We start from the raw sequence: 19,482 nt of genomic DNA on the forward strand, positions 1-19,482 counted from the left end.
AGAGGAGCTCTCTGAACATGTAGCCCAGGCTGGTATGACCCTGACCTTGAGTAGCATCTTACCCTCACCAAGAATGATGCCACAGTATGAAGACAAGATGATCAATTTCAACAATTGGCTTAAGTATTGGTGTCATTCAAAGGGGATCCAATGCCTATCAGCTTGGGATGATATGCACGACAAGCCATGATGCTTTGCTAGGGACGGCTTGCACCTGTCACCCTGGGCTTTGGATATTGGCAAAGGCTCTTGCTACCTCCATAGTGCCTTTTTTAGGCAAGGCTCAAAAGACAAACCCACCTCCATAGGTATCACAAGGGATAAGAAGCTAAGAGTAATGCTACTCAACGCTAGAAGTCTAAACCTCAAGATGCACGCTCGAAACTCTCCTTAGCATGGAGAACATCGATATCTGTGCAGTAACAGAAACCTGGTTCAGGGGTCCCGAGAGCACCCCAGCACTACCAGGTTATACCTCATACCATGCTTTTCGCCCCAAAACTTGGACCGAACCACAAAAGGAGGGGAGTATCGATATTCATCAAAGATACCCACACCTCCAGGTTGGTGGCAAAGCACGAAGCATCAGAGACTATCCATGTGCAACTAACAGTGGGTAAAACTGCCTTCCAGTTTATAGCCTGCTACAGACCACCCTCCCAAACCCAGGAACCCCACTCGGCCTTCCTGAGAACACTGGAAAATATGAAGGTCTCTCCGAACACCATTATATTGGGCGACTTCAACTACCCAAACATAGATTGGGAGCATTACTCTAGCTCCAACACCCTTGCCCAAAGGTTCCTAGAATTCATAAACTCAAATGCTATGGAACAACTTGTTACCACTCCCACAAGAGGGGAAAACATACTGGACCTGATCATCACCAACATGGGGACTCTATGCTCCAGACCAGAAGTGTATCCCTCACTGGTAAGATCAGACCATAAACTGATCTCACTGGATATTCACATCCTGACCCCACCCCTGCCCAGAAAACCACAGTGAAAAACTTCTCTAAAGCAAATTTCACACTCCTCAAAACCGAGGTGGAATCCTTCAAAGGCCCGGGCCTGTGGAAAATACGGCCCAGACCGCAGAATCCTTTATAAATGCATTCTATGAACACCTTCAGGACTGCATGGATCATGCAATCCCAAATAAAACCAAGACCCAATCCTCCAAAGGCAGACGACCTGTCTGGTGGACCCCAGCCATAAACAAACTATACAATAGAAGGAGGAAGCTACTACATGATAGAGCAAAATCCCAAAAAGGGAAGGCATCTCTGATCAGTATTAGAAAAAACTAAGGGCACTCATAAAATTGTCAAAGGCCAGCTTCGAGAGAAAAATTGCACAGGACACTAAGGATAATCACAAGGCTTTCTTTAGTTATGTTAGGAACCTGGGTGGGAATTCCCAGATATGCTCGGAATTAGTCCAAAATGACAAAAAATACACTGATCCCACAGACATTGCCAACATCCTAGCTGACAGGTTCAGTGCAAACTCCCCCCCCCACCAAAAGGGCAAATATCTATCCCAGCAGAGTGCTGCCCCCCTGACATCTCAGATGCTCAGGTGGGAGCCGGCCTCTCCAAAGCAAAAAACACAGCATCAATGGGACCAGACGGTGTCCCAGGCTGCGTCCTACATGAACTCCAAGAAGAGCTAAACCCAAACATAAAACTACTGTTCAATCTCAGCCTTACTACAGGATATGTACCCAAAGAGTGGCGTACAGCAACAGTGGTCCCTCTCCACAAAGGTGGTGCCTCAACGGACCCTGGAAACTATCGCCCCATAAGCCTGACTAGCTTGGTCTGCAAAGCTATGGAAAGGATCATCATGGACCTCATAAATAAAGATATTGGGGACCTACAGACACTGGATCCTACCCAGTTTGGCTTTGTTAAGGGCAGATCCTGCCTCTTAAACCTGGTTGACTTCTTTGAAACAGTCACCAAGGCCATTGACGAAGGGAAGATGGTCCACACAGTCTATCTGGACCTCGCAAAAGCCTTCGATACAATACCCCACTCGGGCATTATAGATAAGCTCACCAGCTTAAATATAAACCCCTATGTCACTAGATGGGTTGCAAACTGGCTCAAGGACAAAACCCACATGGTTAGAATTGCTGGAGCCATGTCAGACTCCAAACCAGTTACAAGTGGCGTCCCACAAGGCTCAGTCCTGGGACCTCTCTTGTTTGGTATATATTTCTCGGAGGTACAGGCCAACATGGAAGGACTGTGGCTGACCAAGTTCGCAGATGACTGCAAACTGGGTGCCATAATCGACTCTCCAGCCGACACAAGCATCCTCCAAAAGGGCCTCGTAGAAACAGACAACTGGTGCCAGAGCCATGGCCTCAAGCTAAATGCCAAAAAGTGTATAGTCATCCCCTTTGGCAAAAACAAAGTGCCCACAAATTACCACATAGGTGGTAATCCATTAAGTACAGAAGAAGTAATTAGGGACCTGGGGACCCAAGTTGATAGCAATCTCTCATTTGACAACCACGTGGCCAAAGTGGTTAGAAAAACATTTTATATAGCCCACCTAATCATGAAAAGATTCACATCTAGATTAAGGGAGGTCATCGTGCCTCTTTACTCATCCCTCATCAGGCCCATAATTGAGTACAATGCCCCTTTCGGGATGTACCTTACCAAACACCTGCAGCAACTGGAAAGACCCCAAAAGTACCTCACCAAGAGGATCAAAGGGCTCAAACAGATGCCATATGCTGCCCGGTTAAAGAAACTCCAGCTCTACTCAGTGGCATACCGCCTGCTCAGAGGTGACCTGTGCCTGACGTATAAGGCCATGTCCAACCCGAATTAAGGGACATGCTGCACCTCAAAAATCCAAATCCCATCGAGCTACGCTCGAGACTTGAACCACAGCACTGAAATAAATAGGACATGCTGGAGGGACAGATTCATAACCCAGAGGCTCCCTTCACTCTGGAATAAAATCCCAGTCCAGGTTAGGCAGAGTCCCTCATTGACTCTTTTCAAGAGGAATCTTGATGAGTGGATGGGAGATCGTAGGTTTACCCCGGGTATCACTTCTGTGTCACTGTTAGACAGAGGCACAGTATACTAACCTCGAAAAAGGGCATAGCAAAATTAATTTAAAATGGGTGGCGAAAGCCAAACATACTCTGGCTAGGCTTATAAATGCCCTAGGGCAGATAGCCTAGTATGAACCTATGAACCTATGAACCTATAATATTATCTCTCCCAATGTTGTACTCCCATACCTTCCAGATTAACTATCACACTAACCTTTTTCTTAATCCATACTTCTAACATATATATATTCTATCTCCCTCAGTCCTTCCACCTTACAATTATGCTTTTTTTCACCATTATTTTTTGCTACTTTAATTTACAAAATACCAACTACTGTACATCATATTTATGTATGACTGTTGTCTGTTCTTCTAGTAGCTCATTACACTGGCCTAAAATTTTGACTGAGCTACTGATGAATCTCTGAAAAATGTCAGCTATCTAGATTGTTTATATTGTACAATGCCTGCAAATTGTATGAATGTCTGTAAACTGAATCTTCTTCTTCTTCTTTTGGCTTTTCCTGGTTAGGGGTCACCACAGCGGATCACCTGTTTCCATTTCTTCCTGTCCTCTGCATCTTGCTCTGTCACACCAACCACCTGCATGTCCTCTCTAACCACATCCATAAACCTTATCTTAGGCCTTCTTCTTTTCCTCTTACCTGGCAGCTCCATCCTTAGTATCCTTTTCCCAATATACCCAGCATCCCTCCTCAGCACATATCCAAACCAACACAATCTTGCCTCTCTGGCTTTGTCTCCAAACTGTCGAACCTGGGCTGACCCTCTAATATACTTATTCCTAATCCTGTCTACCCTTGTCACACCCAGTGCAAATCTTAACATCTTTAACTCTGCCACATCCAGCTCTGACTCCTGTCTTTTTGTCAGTGTCACTGTCTCCAACCCATATAACATAGCTGGTCTCACTACCCATTTGTAGACCTTCCCTTTCTCTCTTACTGGTACTCGTCTGTCACAAATCACTCCTGACACTCTTCTCCACCCACTCCACCCTGCCTGTACTCTCTTCTTCACCTCTCTTCCACACTCACCATTACTCTGAACTGTTGATCTCAAGTATTTAAACTCATCCACCTTTGCCAACTCTACTCCCTGCATCCTCACCATTCCTCTAGCCTCCCTTTCATTCACACACATATATTCCATCTTAGTCCAGCTGACCTTTATTCCTCTCCTCTCTAGAGCTTATTTCCACCTATCCAGGGTCTCATCAACCTGTTCCCTAGTCTCACTACATATCACAATGTCACCTGCAAACATCATAGTCCACGGGGACTCATTTCTGATCTCATCTGTCAACCTGTCCATCACCAGTGCAAATAAGAAAGGGCTCAGAGCTGATCCTTGATGTATTCCCACCTCCACCTTAAACACATCCGTCACTCCCACAGCAGATCTCACTGCTGTCACACTACCCTTGTACATATCCTGTACCACTCTTAAATACTTCTCTGCCACTCCTGACTTCCTCATACAATACTACAACTCCTCTCTAGGCACCCTGTCATATGCTTTCTCTAAGTCCACAAACTGAATGTAAGACTATATTTGTTGGAGCTTTTCTCCCCTGGCCTCCACTGAAAATGGGTTTCTGAGCCAGTTGGACTTTTCCGGTCACCAAATGTCAATAAATAAATAAATTTAGTGGATAGTCTTTGGCCTTGGACTGTTGTAAATAAACAGCTAGTCTGCATTTTGCTTACCCTGTAATTTTTTGCTGATTATAATTGATATGTAGAGAAATAAGCCATCTAGATGTTTACTTTCCCCAAACTGCATTATCTTGTCATCTGTCATTTTATTGTTCAAATTTAAAAGTTGTAGCAGTAATATTTTTCTTTTTGTTGCTGCAGTAATAATACCCAGAGAGTATGGTGGAAAGTACAGAGGCAGCATTTGATAACACAAGACCCCCAAACATCTGCTCACTCCCACAGATAACACCTGAGTCGCCAAAAGCCACTAGCATTTCCTCACCCACTAAACACAGAAACCAAAAAAAAAAAACAGATTCTTTCTTTACACAAGCTCTCCAGAATGTTACATTATTATTTCCAGTCACTGTGCTTTGAACCTTTTGACAAACTGAGGTTCTAAACTCAGAGTGCAAACAACTGCTCTTATCTCCACAACCACAAATTTCACTCTAGAAGTGTAAACAACAAAATTGTTCAGCACAAACTCATTTTCACAGTGGCTTAAAATGAATAACTCAAAGTAGATAAGTTAATGTTCATTTATGTAATATTTTATAGACAAGCAAACGTTATGCTCTTACAATAATGATAACTCTTGAAGTGAAGGTCCATCCTCCATAAATAATAGGAGTAAGACCAGCAGGAATTAAGACCACTTAAAAGATAAAAGTTTTCAAGGTTGCCAGACACTCTTCCCTATCTCATAATGTGCTGCAGTGCCTAGCCTCTCTAGATCTCAAGTGTGAGGCTCAAAGATATCAGAAATTAAAAAAGGGAGACTTGGTTCCAGCTCTGCCAAAAAGTGAGGAAAACTAGTTTGGTATATTACATAAAGATACACGTACTCTTTCAGATCTGGGAAAAAGAGCCCTGTTCTCTATTAACAACAGGAAAAAGTTCTAAGCAAATATATCTTAGTGGTTCCCATAGATGAACCTACATAGCTCTATGATTGGGCCAGGGGAAGACATGGACCAGCACATCACAACTGACTTTAAGAGCCGTACAAAGCTACTGAGATTAGATAACATGTGTGCCACTTAAATATTATACAGAGCTGTATTTCCAGAAAAAGGTTATAGATGTTGCAACTGCTGTAACTGAATGCACTTTGGGTATTGATGTAAGAGGCTTATTACATTTATTATACGAGAACTGAATGCAGTCAGGCACTCACTTCAATAAGGTAATTTTAGAAGAGGTCTGACTCAACTTTACCTTGGAAAAAGGAGACAAATAGTTGCGTATCTTTGGGAAGAGGCTTGCCCTGGAGACAAATAATTGTGTGTCTTTGCGGAGAGGCTTGTTTTATCAATGTAAAAACTAAATAGATATTGCATGACCATAAAATGGAGAAGGCATGGATACAGAAACTCAAAGGGGTTCTTGGGACAGCATAACAATTGCCATTGACTCTCTGCCTTCTACATTCAGAGCGGGGAGATGAGGCACCAGAGACTCTCCCTTGATCCCTCAGCATGGCTTTCTCAAAATGTATTATAATTAGTGTCAGGTGGTTGTAGGATAAGGATCAAGTCTAGGCATAAGAACTGCTAGAAAAAGGGAGCATCATTCTCTAAACTAATATAAGAAAAAATGTGCAAAGCTTAGCATCATTCTGTAAATTAGAATAAGAAAAAAATGTGTAAAACTTTTGATTGTAACAAAAAGTGTTATTTACATAGTCTTGACTAAGGTGTCCACAACCTTAATAGTAACAGCATTTTTGTAATGAATTGTCCATTGTTTTTTGAAGAGAAGCAGTAAATGGAGAGGCCTGATGAGAATATCTGGATTTTAAGCAAATATTTACTTTGCCTTTTATGCTATAGGGTGGTGAACCCAATGCTGTAGTGAACAATTTTAACCAAAGCTTAAAAGTAGAAAGACATAGAAAACTTTTTTTACAGAGGAGTTTGTAAGGCCAAAGAGACAAAAAAAGCTTAAATAAAAAGAGGGCAAGCTATAGAAAAGGAAAAGAGAAGATTACGAAATTAAGAAACATAAATGCAAGAACATGGATGGCTTTGCTAACCAGTTTTTACTATTTTTCATTTTTTTACAAAAGTACCAAAGGCATATTTGAGCTGTTTTCCTCAAACGAGCTGAAAACACCAATTAAGATGTGGACAAGCTAGGTACTATAGAGTATTTCAGAATAAGAGAAAGTAGGTGATAACATGGGAATGTTTTTGCTGCTATATGCTGCTAACACTTTTCAGGTTAGACTTGTCCTTCTAGTTAGTAAGGATAGAACTCCTCTTACAATATCTTAAAATACATCAGCAAACATTCAAGCTACACACACAGCATCAGCAACATTTTATTGAGCAAGTGATGAGGTTTCGTATTAGACAATATTATTCTGTCCATGTTACTTTGTTGCTGACATATTTGCACAGATACTGACAGAAATATTGGAGGTATGACCAAGTGCATAATTATGCATGTGGACATCATGTAAGTCTCAGGACTCTGAAGCAACCATAATCATTCTAGAAGGATAAGGATGCTGACTTAATTTAGTAACATTGTCTATATGTTCACAGCAAGTAAGGCCCATTCTTTCCAAAATATCACCAGAGGTTGGTAACATCAACTAAAAAACCCTCACTAAGTAACTAAGCCTGCACATCTTACTGTTGGGTTAAATAATAGCAGAAGCAGGCCTATCAGTTATAGTTAGAACTACTTACCTCCTACTACTTATCTTTCTTGCCTACCCTCTGTATCAAACCTGGAGATCTCCATTCCTATTACTTCTCCTGCTTCATAATTCATTCCATAGCATTCCTTTCCTACAGAGTTGTATGTTATTTCCCCAGAGCTAATTCTATGAATTTAACACCACCCCTTTACCTTATTCAGTCTACATATTGTGAGTTCAGCTCGTGTGATCCTAGTGCTGTTTATTAAAACCTGCTGTACCTCTTATAAATAAGAGTGAATACAATTAGATGCCAAGTCCATCAGTAGAAGTAATGAGACACACAATCCACACTGCACATCTGCACATACAGGTACAGGCTAATTGCAGGATAGTCTTATTACATCCTAAATGTCTTTGGGATGTAGGAAAAAGGCAAAGAGTGCAGCAAAACATTTTCTTTAGAAAAGAGAAGACATGCAGATGTCACACTAAAAGCATCACAACTGGAAAATGAACCATAGAAAATCAAGTGCTATGAGGCACCAATGCTAACTGCAGTAGCACAGTGCCACCAATCTATGTTAATATATAGATTTCAGCTTCAATTTGGGTCTATTTCTTACTCCTGTTTTCCATATTTGTTCTCATTTGTAAATTATTTGTATCTGAAAAGTTTCTTCATTTTGTGTTACTACATTTTTAGATACATCCTTTTGGCAGACATACTGAATCATTTCATAAGTGCTTTTGGATCAGACCTTTTTGTAATGTGCAGTTTTTATTGCTAAATGCAATGATGAAATTTAAAAATGATCATATTTTTCCAGGAGTGTTTGCACAACAAAGCTTCTGCTGGATGCATTCCTTCCTTTACCCCTCAGAATCTCAAGTATACTTCCAGTTTGCCTGTTGCACTACTTGTCTATCCAGGTCATCTGCTATACTTCATTCATCTAATGGAGTATTTTGTTTCACTATATCCACCTTACTTCATATCTCATACTTAAATGGAAAGGATATTTTCAGTTGTCATGCTCTGAATCATGATTCCAGTGATTAATGCAAAATGCATACCATAACGCCTATGCTGTTAGCTAAAGAAACATGATTAACATAGGAAATGAAATACTGTGCTTGCTTATGTCATTTTCAAAAGCTGTGATCCAGTGAAGAAAATGTTAGTATTTTTTTTTATTTCACTACTTTTACAAAACAACTGTACTTCCTCTCCCAACCTCTTTCTGTACCTTCATGCTGCCTTTTTTTTACAAAAACAAACTGCAGACATAGTACCTTTTTCTATACACAGACTAACCCTTAGATTCTACATGTGCAATCTTGGATGGGCAGTTATATACTATGGTATGTCAGACACAAAAAATATTTAATACTCATTGTTTCTACTGCAACCTTTTATATAGTGGAGTGAGTTTGTTAAAACAACTATTTTCCTCTTGTAATTAGAAAACCAGCATGAACTTTTTTTATTAAATTTAACTTTCTCCACTGCATGGCAATGATGGTGTGACGATGTGGGGTGTTGCCATCTGTGCCAGGGAGAGTGGGGTTGTGCATGTGTAGCATGTGCCAGCATGGTTAGCTGGAGTTTTGTAAATAATTTTAGAAATATTTTTTCTGTCATTTGACTATCACACTGACATGTACAGATGCTTATGTTAAAATAAATCAACAGTGTTATTATAACTGATTAAATGTTTATGTTTAAACAAATAATTCTATAATTTCCAAATACTACAACAGATCTTAGGAAAGCTCTGAGTCTGTACTCTACTAGAGTCATGTGATCAAATGTGATGTCATTCTATAACCAGCAATGAGGAGATGGAATTTACAGATCAGCTTGTTTTGTTTTGTTTTCTTTGGAACCTGATATAAAAATCTATTATAGTTATCACAGTCAGTTCAGTTGAGTTTAGTTTAGGGGAAGATCATCATCTTGCCTAGTAAAAATAAACATCTCAGCATTTCATCTTGCCTTGCTGAATTAAGTTAGCTAGGGAACAGTTCTTCTTTATATAGTCAGGGATTACAGTGAGATTAGCTATGTACTGTTTTTCTGCTCTACTATTTACTATTAAATGTTTTTACACTTTTATTGTACCTGGTCTTTTAAGGACTACGTTTAACATCTTGAGAGTACTTCTACTTATTCTAGTGATGTCTTGGCCACTCTGGAAAGCCTTGCTGCTTGTGTTATAGTTTACCATTTATTTTAGTATTGATTTTAGTCAGTATAATTGGATACCCTTGTAAGACCCTGACAGTGACTGGTTGGTGGCAGCATCGTTACTTTATTGCCTGTGCATACGGGGACACAGCTAGTAAATCTGTGTCAGCCTTTCCCAGGAGTGTGTGTGTGTGTGTGTGTGTGTGTGTGTGTGTGTGTGTGTGTGTGTGTGTGTGTGTGTATGTACCAGGTGTGGGTGTGTCAGTCACTTGGACCTGCTCTTGGGGGAATTGTGCTTGATGCAGAGAGTTGTATTTGAAATTTCTGTGTAAATCAATCTCTGTTCTTAGTGATGGTCTCTCAACGTTGTCAGTGGTGAGGATGATTGAGGCTCCTTGATTACTGTCCCGAGTAAAGGGGACAATCACAGATGGTTTCAAAGCAGGTATACTTGTAATTACCCTTAGCACTAGTATTAACTAAGCACCCATAGCACATCTGATAACATAACTCATTCCTCAGATATTAGCTTCTTCCTGATAACACTTCATTATGGTCATTCTCAATGTATTCATTTGGTATTGGTGACGTGAAGGAACTCCTAAATGATCACAAACTATTGTGCTAGAATTCTGTGTAGCTGTCATTATGCATTTATCAAGTGCTGAACCAATCGTATGGACAACAGAATTATCTAGAAAAGTGCCTTTCATGGTGTCAGTCTTAGACATCTAGTGAGAATGATGACAAGCCTAGGGGGTGAGATGCAGGGAATGTGGCAATGGTCAGCTCTTTTTGAAATGGTGGTCCTGTATATCACTCCCCTGAAAAATAAACTTGTTTAGAAAAACATAATTTCACAGAAGCTATTCAATGCCCTAAATTTCACCTAGCAAAATAAGAAATTATTACAAGTAGGAAAATGCAGTGTATACTTAATTGTTTGTAGAATGTGAGGCAAAAATGATTTCCCACTTACCATATCATACTGGCTTTGTGCGCTAATAATCTAGTAGTAGCCCTCCAACCCATATACCCTCTTCAGTTTAACTCCCTTCCATACCCTGGCTAATGATTTCCCTAGTAGCACAATGCTCTTATATGTGAAGTGTTTTCTTTAAGGTCATCAGAGAAGAAGAATTTTAAGGAGGGGATGTTAGCAGCTGTATCCCCCAATATCATATTTATTTTGTAAGTGAGTTTGGCTAATTTTGAACTGTTTGAAAATTGCTCTTTTTCCCAATCTGTGTATGACATGCAGAGTGTTTAATTTTATTTCTATATAACTCATTTTCTGAACACAAAACAACTATATCAGTTGTAGGTGATTCATTTGCAAGTTACATTTGCTTCCACCAAGTAAATAACTTTGAAATGAATGGACTTCTATTAAAACAAGTGAAAAGTTAGATTTTTTTTCTCTTCAGGCTTTTAGGGTTCATTATATCATTTAAGTGGATTATAGAGAGTAAGTAAAATGCAGGTACTCTCTGTAACAATGTAAGAGAAAATGTTATGGAATTTTTAATGTTTCTGTAATCGTCAGTTTTGAAATATCAGTCTGCTTATGATCTAAAATAACACCACTGACAGCAACTATCACATAGATGTCTGTCTTGCTCAATGTCTTCTTAAACAATATTATAAACACACAAAATATTCCAAAAGCAGAACATATAACTGCATGAAATATGTTAACAGATAATCAGATCTATTTTCTATTTTCCAAAGCTATACCTATTTCTTCTTCACAAAAGTTCTCATTCACTAACCAGGCAGAACATTACTGTTTTACTAATCCATCCATCCATCCATCCACTACCTCTTTTTTAATTTTTGCACATGAGGTCAGGGTATCACTTCAATAGTGACAATCATCTAGAGCCAAGGTTCACACCACCAGGTGGCTAGCCATCCCGTAGCTGTTCTTCCGTATCACACACTCACATGCATACTCACACCTATGGCCAATTTAGAGACTTGAATCCAACTACTGCATGTCTTTGGAATGTGGGAGGAAACAGGAGAACCCAGAGGAAATGCACCCAAACACAGGGAAGACATAAAAACACCACACAGAAGGCACCCCAGCCAAGAATGAAACCAGAGAACCTCTTGCTGTGAGAGGACAACACTATTCACTGAACCATGTTTTAGCAATATTGATTCAAAATAAACCATCAACATTGTAATTTGCAGCATATATTTTTTTCAGTTATTTTAGTATAGCTCTGTCAAGTCTCATAAACTGAAACAGTCACTAACAAATGAAACAAACTGCAGGAAATGTGATCAGTGGAATGCAAAGAATACTAACAAATCTAAGGTTAGCAATTTAGTGCAAATCAGAGTCAAATACAAAAACAATATAAGAAACTTTTGGCCTGCAATACAGTTGCTCATTACCTATGAGAATATATTCTGCTTGCAAATGATAAATTGTTGTGTAAGAAAATATATTTATAAATTGTCATTTCTTATGGATTTCAAATAGGAATCACTGAGAAGAATCGTTGTTGTACAACATATATAACAGGAAGGGATTTGCAGCATACAAAACCAAGAACTATAGCATTCTGTCTGTATTACTATGTAAAAACTACCTGGAGTCTTCGTCTCATTTGGAATAATGCAGCGGACAAAGTGAGGGTGAGTCGTTCTCAGGTTTGTCATCAGCTTGTTCAAGTTTTCCTGTGGAAGAAATGTAGTTAGCTTCAGATGTTTTAAGTTTAGGGCTTGTTTTACACTCAGCCATGCTGCAACATAGTAAAGTGTTTGTACTCTTAATTTAATTAAAACAAGTATACATTTGCTTGCAATTCTGAACTTTAGAGTTAATAAAACTGTATATTTTATGGTATACTATACACTTGAACTATAGGAAGGGAGTGACAGAGGTCAAGGAAAAAGAAATCAAAACTAAAACAAGTAAACTGAAATAAATGCCAGTTGTTGTAAAAATCTAACTAAATTTATGAAACAAAAAATGAGAACCATGCAGACAGAATCTTTATTAAGACAAAACAAACAACAAACACCACCCCCCCAACACACACACACACACACACACACACACACACACACACACACGCACGCACGCACACACACACACACACACACACACGCACACACACACACACACACACACACACACACACACACACACACACACACACTCTCTCTCTCTCTCTCTCTCTGAAGATAAAAACAGTGATGTTTAAGTTCAGTCCAGTCTTGTAAAGTCACATTTAACTTTTTCTCTCCACAATTTGTGAACTGCAACTATCAATGTTAAATTCTTTGCTTCATAATTCGTGAACTGCAACTCTCAATGTTGTGCCACACACGCTGTCCTGTTGAGCTAATGCATATGACAAACCCTCCCTAATGAGAACATACAGTGAAACAAATTCCTTCTGCTTTCTTCTTATTTTTTACTTCCTTTACATATTTCCCATCCTATTTATCCCAGACTAGGGTTTGTTCCAGATTTTGAGCTCTAGTAACAGTACAGCCAACAATCCTTTGCCCTTACCTTAGAATATATTGTTTTTTGAATGCTGGTTGAAGAAGGAAATAACAAGAACCTGACCACTTCCTTCCCCTTCATGGGAATGCTAGTCTCATCTAGCCAACCCTAAATGGAGACCAACAGCAGACTTTATGTCAGCTTAGAATGCTGGTCTGAGTGGTATTTTACACCATATCATCTCCCTGCTTAACTTTTTTCCTGACAAAAGGTTTAATATCATTGGTAGTGTTAAAAATAACAGCTGCTGAGCTCACCCCACTGTAGTACAACAGTTTCCATTCTGGGATCATTCATCAGACTGGGATCATTCATGCAGGTAACGGCACATTCCTCAGAGGAGGAAGAGTTTTCCCAACATGGAAATACATGACATGACAGGAAAGAGTACTGATGTGTCAAAAGGAAGAATTTTGTCAAGGGCACAATTGTGGATACTTATCCAGTTGTCTAATTTCTTTTTGAAGGAAGAATTTGAACAATTTGCAATATACGTTTGTTGTAGAGAGGGGTGATCCTTTTGTTAAGATCAAGGCCAAATGTGAAATCTTGTCCATTTTATCTTGAAATGACTGCAGTATAATAAATAGTTATTATTTGTAGCTAAGCAAAATCATGTAAATTTTTGTATTGCTTCATCTTGCAGGATTGTGCATCTTACCTGTGAATATAAATCTGAATACATGCATGCATACATATATGCATACATACATACATTCTTTCTTAAAATAAATTGGATGAGTGCATTTCATAGCATTCCTGATTCTGCTTTTGAATAAAAAGGTGATCAATGTGAGGGATGTTGCCTTAGAGATACTATGCTGGTGATGGTAGCCCTCATTAGCATGTGGTGAAGGCAAGCATATGCATGCAAAGGGCACTGGATGCCCAGTGATAATGTAGGTGATCATGCCCACTACCAGAGGAGGAGTTAGTCTCTCAGGCAGAAACACTCTCATTGCCAAGAAGTCGACAAGGGCACAAACCACTTCCATGTCCACTTGAACAATGGCTTTTTTACTTAGCTCTTGCCAACACACTGGGGAGTCACCAGTTGTGGGAGATTGAGTGGTCTCAACATTGAGAGGGGAGACATTCAGGTCATCAGGCATGGGGCACACAGTACGTAGGAAAAAAGTATAATAGAGCTTAGGGAAATTTTCAGATCATTATTTGTAAGAGAATCTGTCCTCATTCCACCTGCAGACACTTGACATCATGTTAACGTTCATACACCAGGCAGATATTCAAATACTAGACTTGCAAATTAACCCATTCAAGGTAACACTGCTGATCTCGGTATTTTGCACAACCCATAACATAAGGCAAGAAATTCAATTCATTTGAACAGCTACAGTATAGTATAACATATCAAGGGGTAATATTATCAGATTTCATTCTTATGGGGTTTTAAATATCTAGGGTATGTAATCATCAGATCACAAGTGTAAGGGCATGAAATATTTAGAGAAAATATCTAGATTAATATAAATCAATGTCAAGAAACTTGTGATTTTAGATAAGTATTAGTGGGTGGTCTACAGTTATCCCAAACAATAGAGTATTTGCAAGATAGTCACTTAATTATTTTTGTTTTGTGATTAGGATAGATAGATAGATAGATAGATAGATAGATAGATAGATAGATAGATAGATAAATAGATAGATAGATGTATAAATAATTCTACTGTGTGCAAGTGATAGGCGCTTAAGGTAATTTACAGATGACTGTATAATGCCCACCTTTTATTGTAGAAGCCTGTGACACAAATTTGAAGATGCCTCTAGTATCAAAATGTCTTAGCTGGATTAGTTTCTCCATCAAAATCTTATTTCAGCCAATACAGGATGCATGAGGAATTGTCAGATCCACAGATGGATTATACATTGTAAAGGCAGGCTCTGTTTAATTTCTCCTATGTCTTTCGGGTTGCTAGTACTTTTATGGGACTGGGCCCCATTCCTAAGTTAAAGAGTGATCAAAGTTCATGAAATTAGTACTGTTTCAATCTTTGATGTTAGTCAGAAGTGCTCTTTGCAGCACCTGCAATGTGTCCATAACTGACTCCTTCTGCAATCCATATGGAGTTACATGTATTTAATGGTGGGTCTGTATGGGACTGCTGATGTGGAGTCAGGTGACTGACAGCTGTAAGTATGACTGTTTCAGAAAATTAATATCTGCTTTTCAGTTTTGCCCCAAGGTGATAAATTATATGCAATGGTGATATGTTTTTGATAGCCAATGTTATAACAGAAGGAAAAGGAAGAAGTTGGAATAAATATATGTCCTCACATATTTTTACTTATATACATATGCTTTCTCCACATCATCTCATATCTCTGACTGCTAAATGAATTTAACAGACTCACTCCTGGCTTTTTTTTAGTCTCCAGGGAAATGGCCCTGCAGATGATATGTGTAGGTGTGTGTGTGTGTGTGTGTGTGTGTGTGTGTGTGTGTGTGTGTGTGTGTGTGTGTGTGTGTGTGTGTGTGTGTGTGTGTGTGTGTGTGATTTATACATATATATATATATATATATATATATATATATATATATATATATATATATATATATACACATATACATACAGACACACACATGTATATAGGTTCATAGGTAGGTACTAGGCTATCGGCCCTAGGGCCCATACAAGCCTAGCCAAAAAATGTACCCTGGCTTTCGCCACCCAAGAAATTTATTTTCCTGTGCCCCTGTCGAGCAGAGCCACAGAAGTGATCCCCGGGGTGAATTTCCCATTTCCCATCCAATCATCAAGATTTTTCTTGAATAGTGCTAATGAGGAGCTCTGTTTGACATAGATAGGTAGTCTGTTCCAGGGTATGGGAAGTCTCTGGGACAGGAATCTATCCCTCCTGTATGTTCTGTTTATTGTGGTGACAAGGTTTAGGTCCCTAGAGCGTGTAGCTCGGAGGGATTGGGATTTCTTTAAGTAGAGCATGTCCAACAGCTCTGGGTTTGACATAGCTTTGTATGTTAGGCAGAGATCGCCCCTGAGTAGGCGAGATGCAATGGAGTAAAGCTGTAGTTTTTTGAGACGGTCTGCATAGGGCATCTGTTTGAGGCCAGTAATCCTCTTTGTGAGGTATTTCTGTGGTCTTTCCAGTTGTTGTAGATGTCTTGTGAGGTACATAGCAAAAGGGGCATTGTACGCTATAGTGGGTCTAATGAGTGATGAGTAGAGGGGAACAATGACCTTTTTTTTTTCTGGATGAGAATCCTTTTGTGATGAGATGAGCCACGTAGAAGGATTTCCTGACCACTGTGGCGATGTGATTATCAAAGGAGAGACTACTGTCCACCTGTGTCCCAAGGTCTCTTATCACATTTTCAGCATTAAGTAGACTACCAGCTATGTGGTAGTTCATGGGTACAGAGTTTTTACCAAAGGGGATGACAATACACTTTTTGGCATTGAGCTTCAGGCCATGGCTTTGACACCAGGTATCTGTCTCAGTGAGGCTCTTTTGTAGTTTGTCCATATCATTAGGAGTTTCGATTATGGTTCCTAGTTTGCAGTCATCTGCAAACTTTGTTAGCCAAAGACCTTCTGTGTTAGCCTGCACTTCAGAGAAGTAGATACCAAACAGGAGAGGACCCAGGACTGAACCCTGTGGTACTCCACTTGTCACTGGTCTGATGTCGGATTTGGAATCCGCTACTTTCACAGTGTGGGTTCTGTCCGTGAGCCAGTTGGCAACCCATCTTGTGACATAGGGATTTATACCTAGTTTAGTGAGCTTATCTATAATTCCAGAGTGGGGGATGGTGTCGAAAGCCTTGGCGAGATCTAGATAAGCTGTGTGAACAATTTTACCCTTGTCTATGGCTTTGGTGACTGCTTCAAAGAAGTCAATCAGGTTTAGGAGACATGATCTGCCTTTTACAAATTCAAACTGGGTAGGGTCCAGAGTTTGGAGATTACCAATGTCTTTGTTTATGAGTTCCATGATGATACGTTCCATGGCCTTGCAGACCAGGCTCATCAGGCTAATGGGGCGGTAGTTCCTGGGGTCTGTCATGGCTCCCCCTTTGTGGAGTGGGATAACCGTCATGGTGCGCCATTCAGTGGGTACAAAGCCTGAGGTGAGGCAATGACTGAACATGGTACTTAGGTAGGGTGCCAATTCATTCTGTAGTTCGTGTAGAACGCAGTCTGGGATATTGTCAGGTTCCATGGATGCTGTGTTCTTGGCTTTGGAGAGTGTGTTTTTTACCTGTGCAGCTGTGATTATAGGAACTTTGCACTCTGCTGGTATAGAGATGGGCCTTCTAGGGGGTGAGAGCGGGGTAAAGTTAGCATTGAACCTATCTGCTAGGATGTTGGCAATATCAGTTGGTTCTGTATATTTAGTGCCATTGTGCTGTAACTCAGATCTGAGTGTTCCTATTTAGATTCTTGACATAGCTATAGAATGCTTTGTGGTTGTCTTTAGAGTCAGTGGCAATTTTGTTTTCGTAACTAGCTTTGGAGGATTTTATGAGGGATCTCAGCTTCTTACTGAGGTTGACCAGGGAGTTCCTCCAGTCATGGGATTTTACTCTTTTTTGCAACAGTTTCTTTCTTCTGTTGTAGAGTTTGTTTATGGCAGAGGACCACCAGATTGGCTTCCTTTTTTGGAGGATAACATCTTGGTTCTATTAGGGATAGCATGATCCATGCACTCGTGTAAGTGCTTATAAAGTGCATTTGTGTAGGATTCGGCAGTCATACCTATATTGTCCGTCTGCATGGGTGTCATGAAGTTTGCCACTTCTGTCTTAAGAAGTGTGAAGTTGGCTTTGGAGAAGTTTTTTACGATGGTTTCCCTATTTGGGGCTGGGGGTGGGATGTGGATGTCTAGGCTGATTAGCTTGTGGTCGGATCTGACCAGCGAGGAATTGACCTCTGGTGTGGAACACCGGTTTCCCATGTTGGTAATGACCATGTCTAGGATATTGCTGCCCCTGGTGGGGGTGTGAATAAGTTGATCCAAGACATTGGAATTTATGAATTCTAGAAAGCGTTGAGCAAAAGAGTTGGTGCATGAGTAGTTTTCCCAGTTAATGGTGGGGTAGTTGAAATCACCCATTATTAGGGTGTTGGGCTGTACCCTAATACTTTCCAGTGTATCAAGAAATGAGGAGTGTGAATTCTGGGGCATGGTGGTGGGTCTGTAGCAAGCTACAATTTGGATTGCGGTCTTGCCCAGAGTTAGTTGCACTTGGATAATCTCGGATGCATTATGCTGTGCAACTAGCCTGGAGGTGTGGATATCCTTAATGAATATGGACACGCCTCCGCCTTTAGTGCTTCTTTCTGGGTTAGGTGGCCGAAAGGTGTGGTATGAATTGAAGCCTGGTAATGCAGGGGTGCTCTCTGGAGCTTTGAACCAGGTCTCTGTCACTGCACAGATGTCAATGTTCTCCATTTTAAGGAGTGCCTACAGTGAGTGCATTTTGAGGTTTAGACTTCTAGCATTGAGTAGCATTACCCTCAGATTTTGCTTGCTTGTACCTGTTACGGTGGTGAATTTGTCATTTGAACCTTGCCTAAAAAAGGCACTATAAGGGTGGCAAGAGCCTTAGCCAGTATCCAGAATCCTAAGGGCGACAGGTGCAGGTCATCTCTGGCAAAGCATCGTGGACTGTCGATCATGTCGTCCCAGGCAGACAAATACTGGATCCCCTTAGAATGACACCAGAAGCCTAGCCAACTGTTGAAGTCAATCATTTTGTCCTTGTACTGTGGTATAATTATGGGTGAGGGCAGGATGCTACTTAGGGTTAGGGTCATACCTGCCTGGGATACAAGATCGGAGAGCTCCTCCATGTCTCTTTTCATGTAGTCCAGGGAGGTATGTCTCAGGTCATTCACACCAACATGGACAATGACAGTGTCATATTTGTGATTATTGTGGAGTGACCTGAGTGCATGCGTTATGTGGTGGATCCTGGCACCTGATAGGCAGCTGACAGTAACTTTCTCCTTGTTTAGTCTAGTGAGTGGAACATCAGTGTGCCTGACTATAGAGTCACCTATGACTAGAGTGTTGGGTACGTTGTTATGCCTTATGGGCTGTGGTTGAGTGGCACACTGAGTTTGTGGGCTATGTGTCATTTGGATTGTGTTGGGGGGTGGAGTTTGCTTGAGTTTATGCTTTGGATGTCCCTGATGCTTGGGCAGATTTTTATTGAGAGCCTCCGCGAATGTAGGTGTGTGTTTTGTGTTTCTATGTGTGTGTTTTGGTGGTGTAGGTTTTGAGGGACTATGTGATGAGTGTGGTGTGGTGCAAGTGTTTACC

At 40.3% G+C, this 19,482-nt stretch overlaps 1 protein-coding gene across 1 annotated transcript in view; it reads right to left on the bottom strand.

Annotated features, from left to right (window-relative positions):
* Positions 1-19,482, bottom strand: part of LOC122789101 (myosin-4-like) — a 148,934-nt gene that overhangs the window by 71,988 nt on the left and 57,464 nt on the right. The window contains exon 18 of the mRNA XM_044056301.1: positions 12,250-12,337. Coding sequence (XP_043912236.1) covers positions 12,250-12,337 — 88 coding nt within the window. The remainder of the gene's footprint in view (positions 1-12,249; positions 12,338-19,482) is intronic.

Source organism: Protopterus annectens, chromosome 14.part0 (genome assembly GCF_019279795.1).
Source record: "Protopterus annectens isolate FY-2018-M chromosome 14.part0, PAN1.0, whole genome shotgun sequence".
NCBI lineage: Eukaryota > Metazoa > Chordata > Ceratodontiformes > Protopteridae > Protopterus > Protopterus annectens.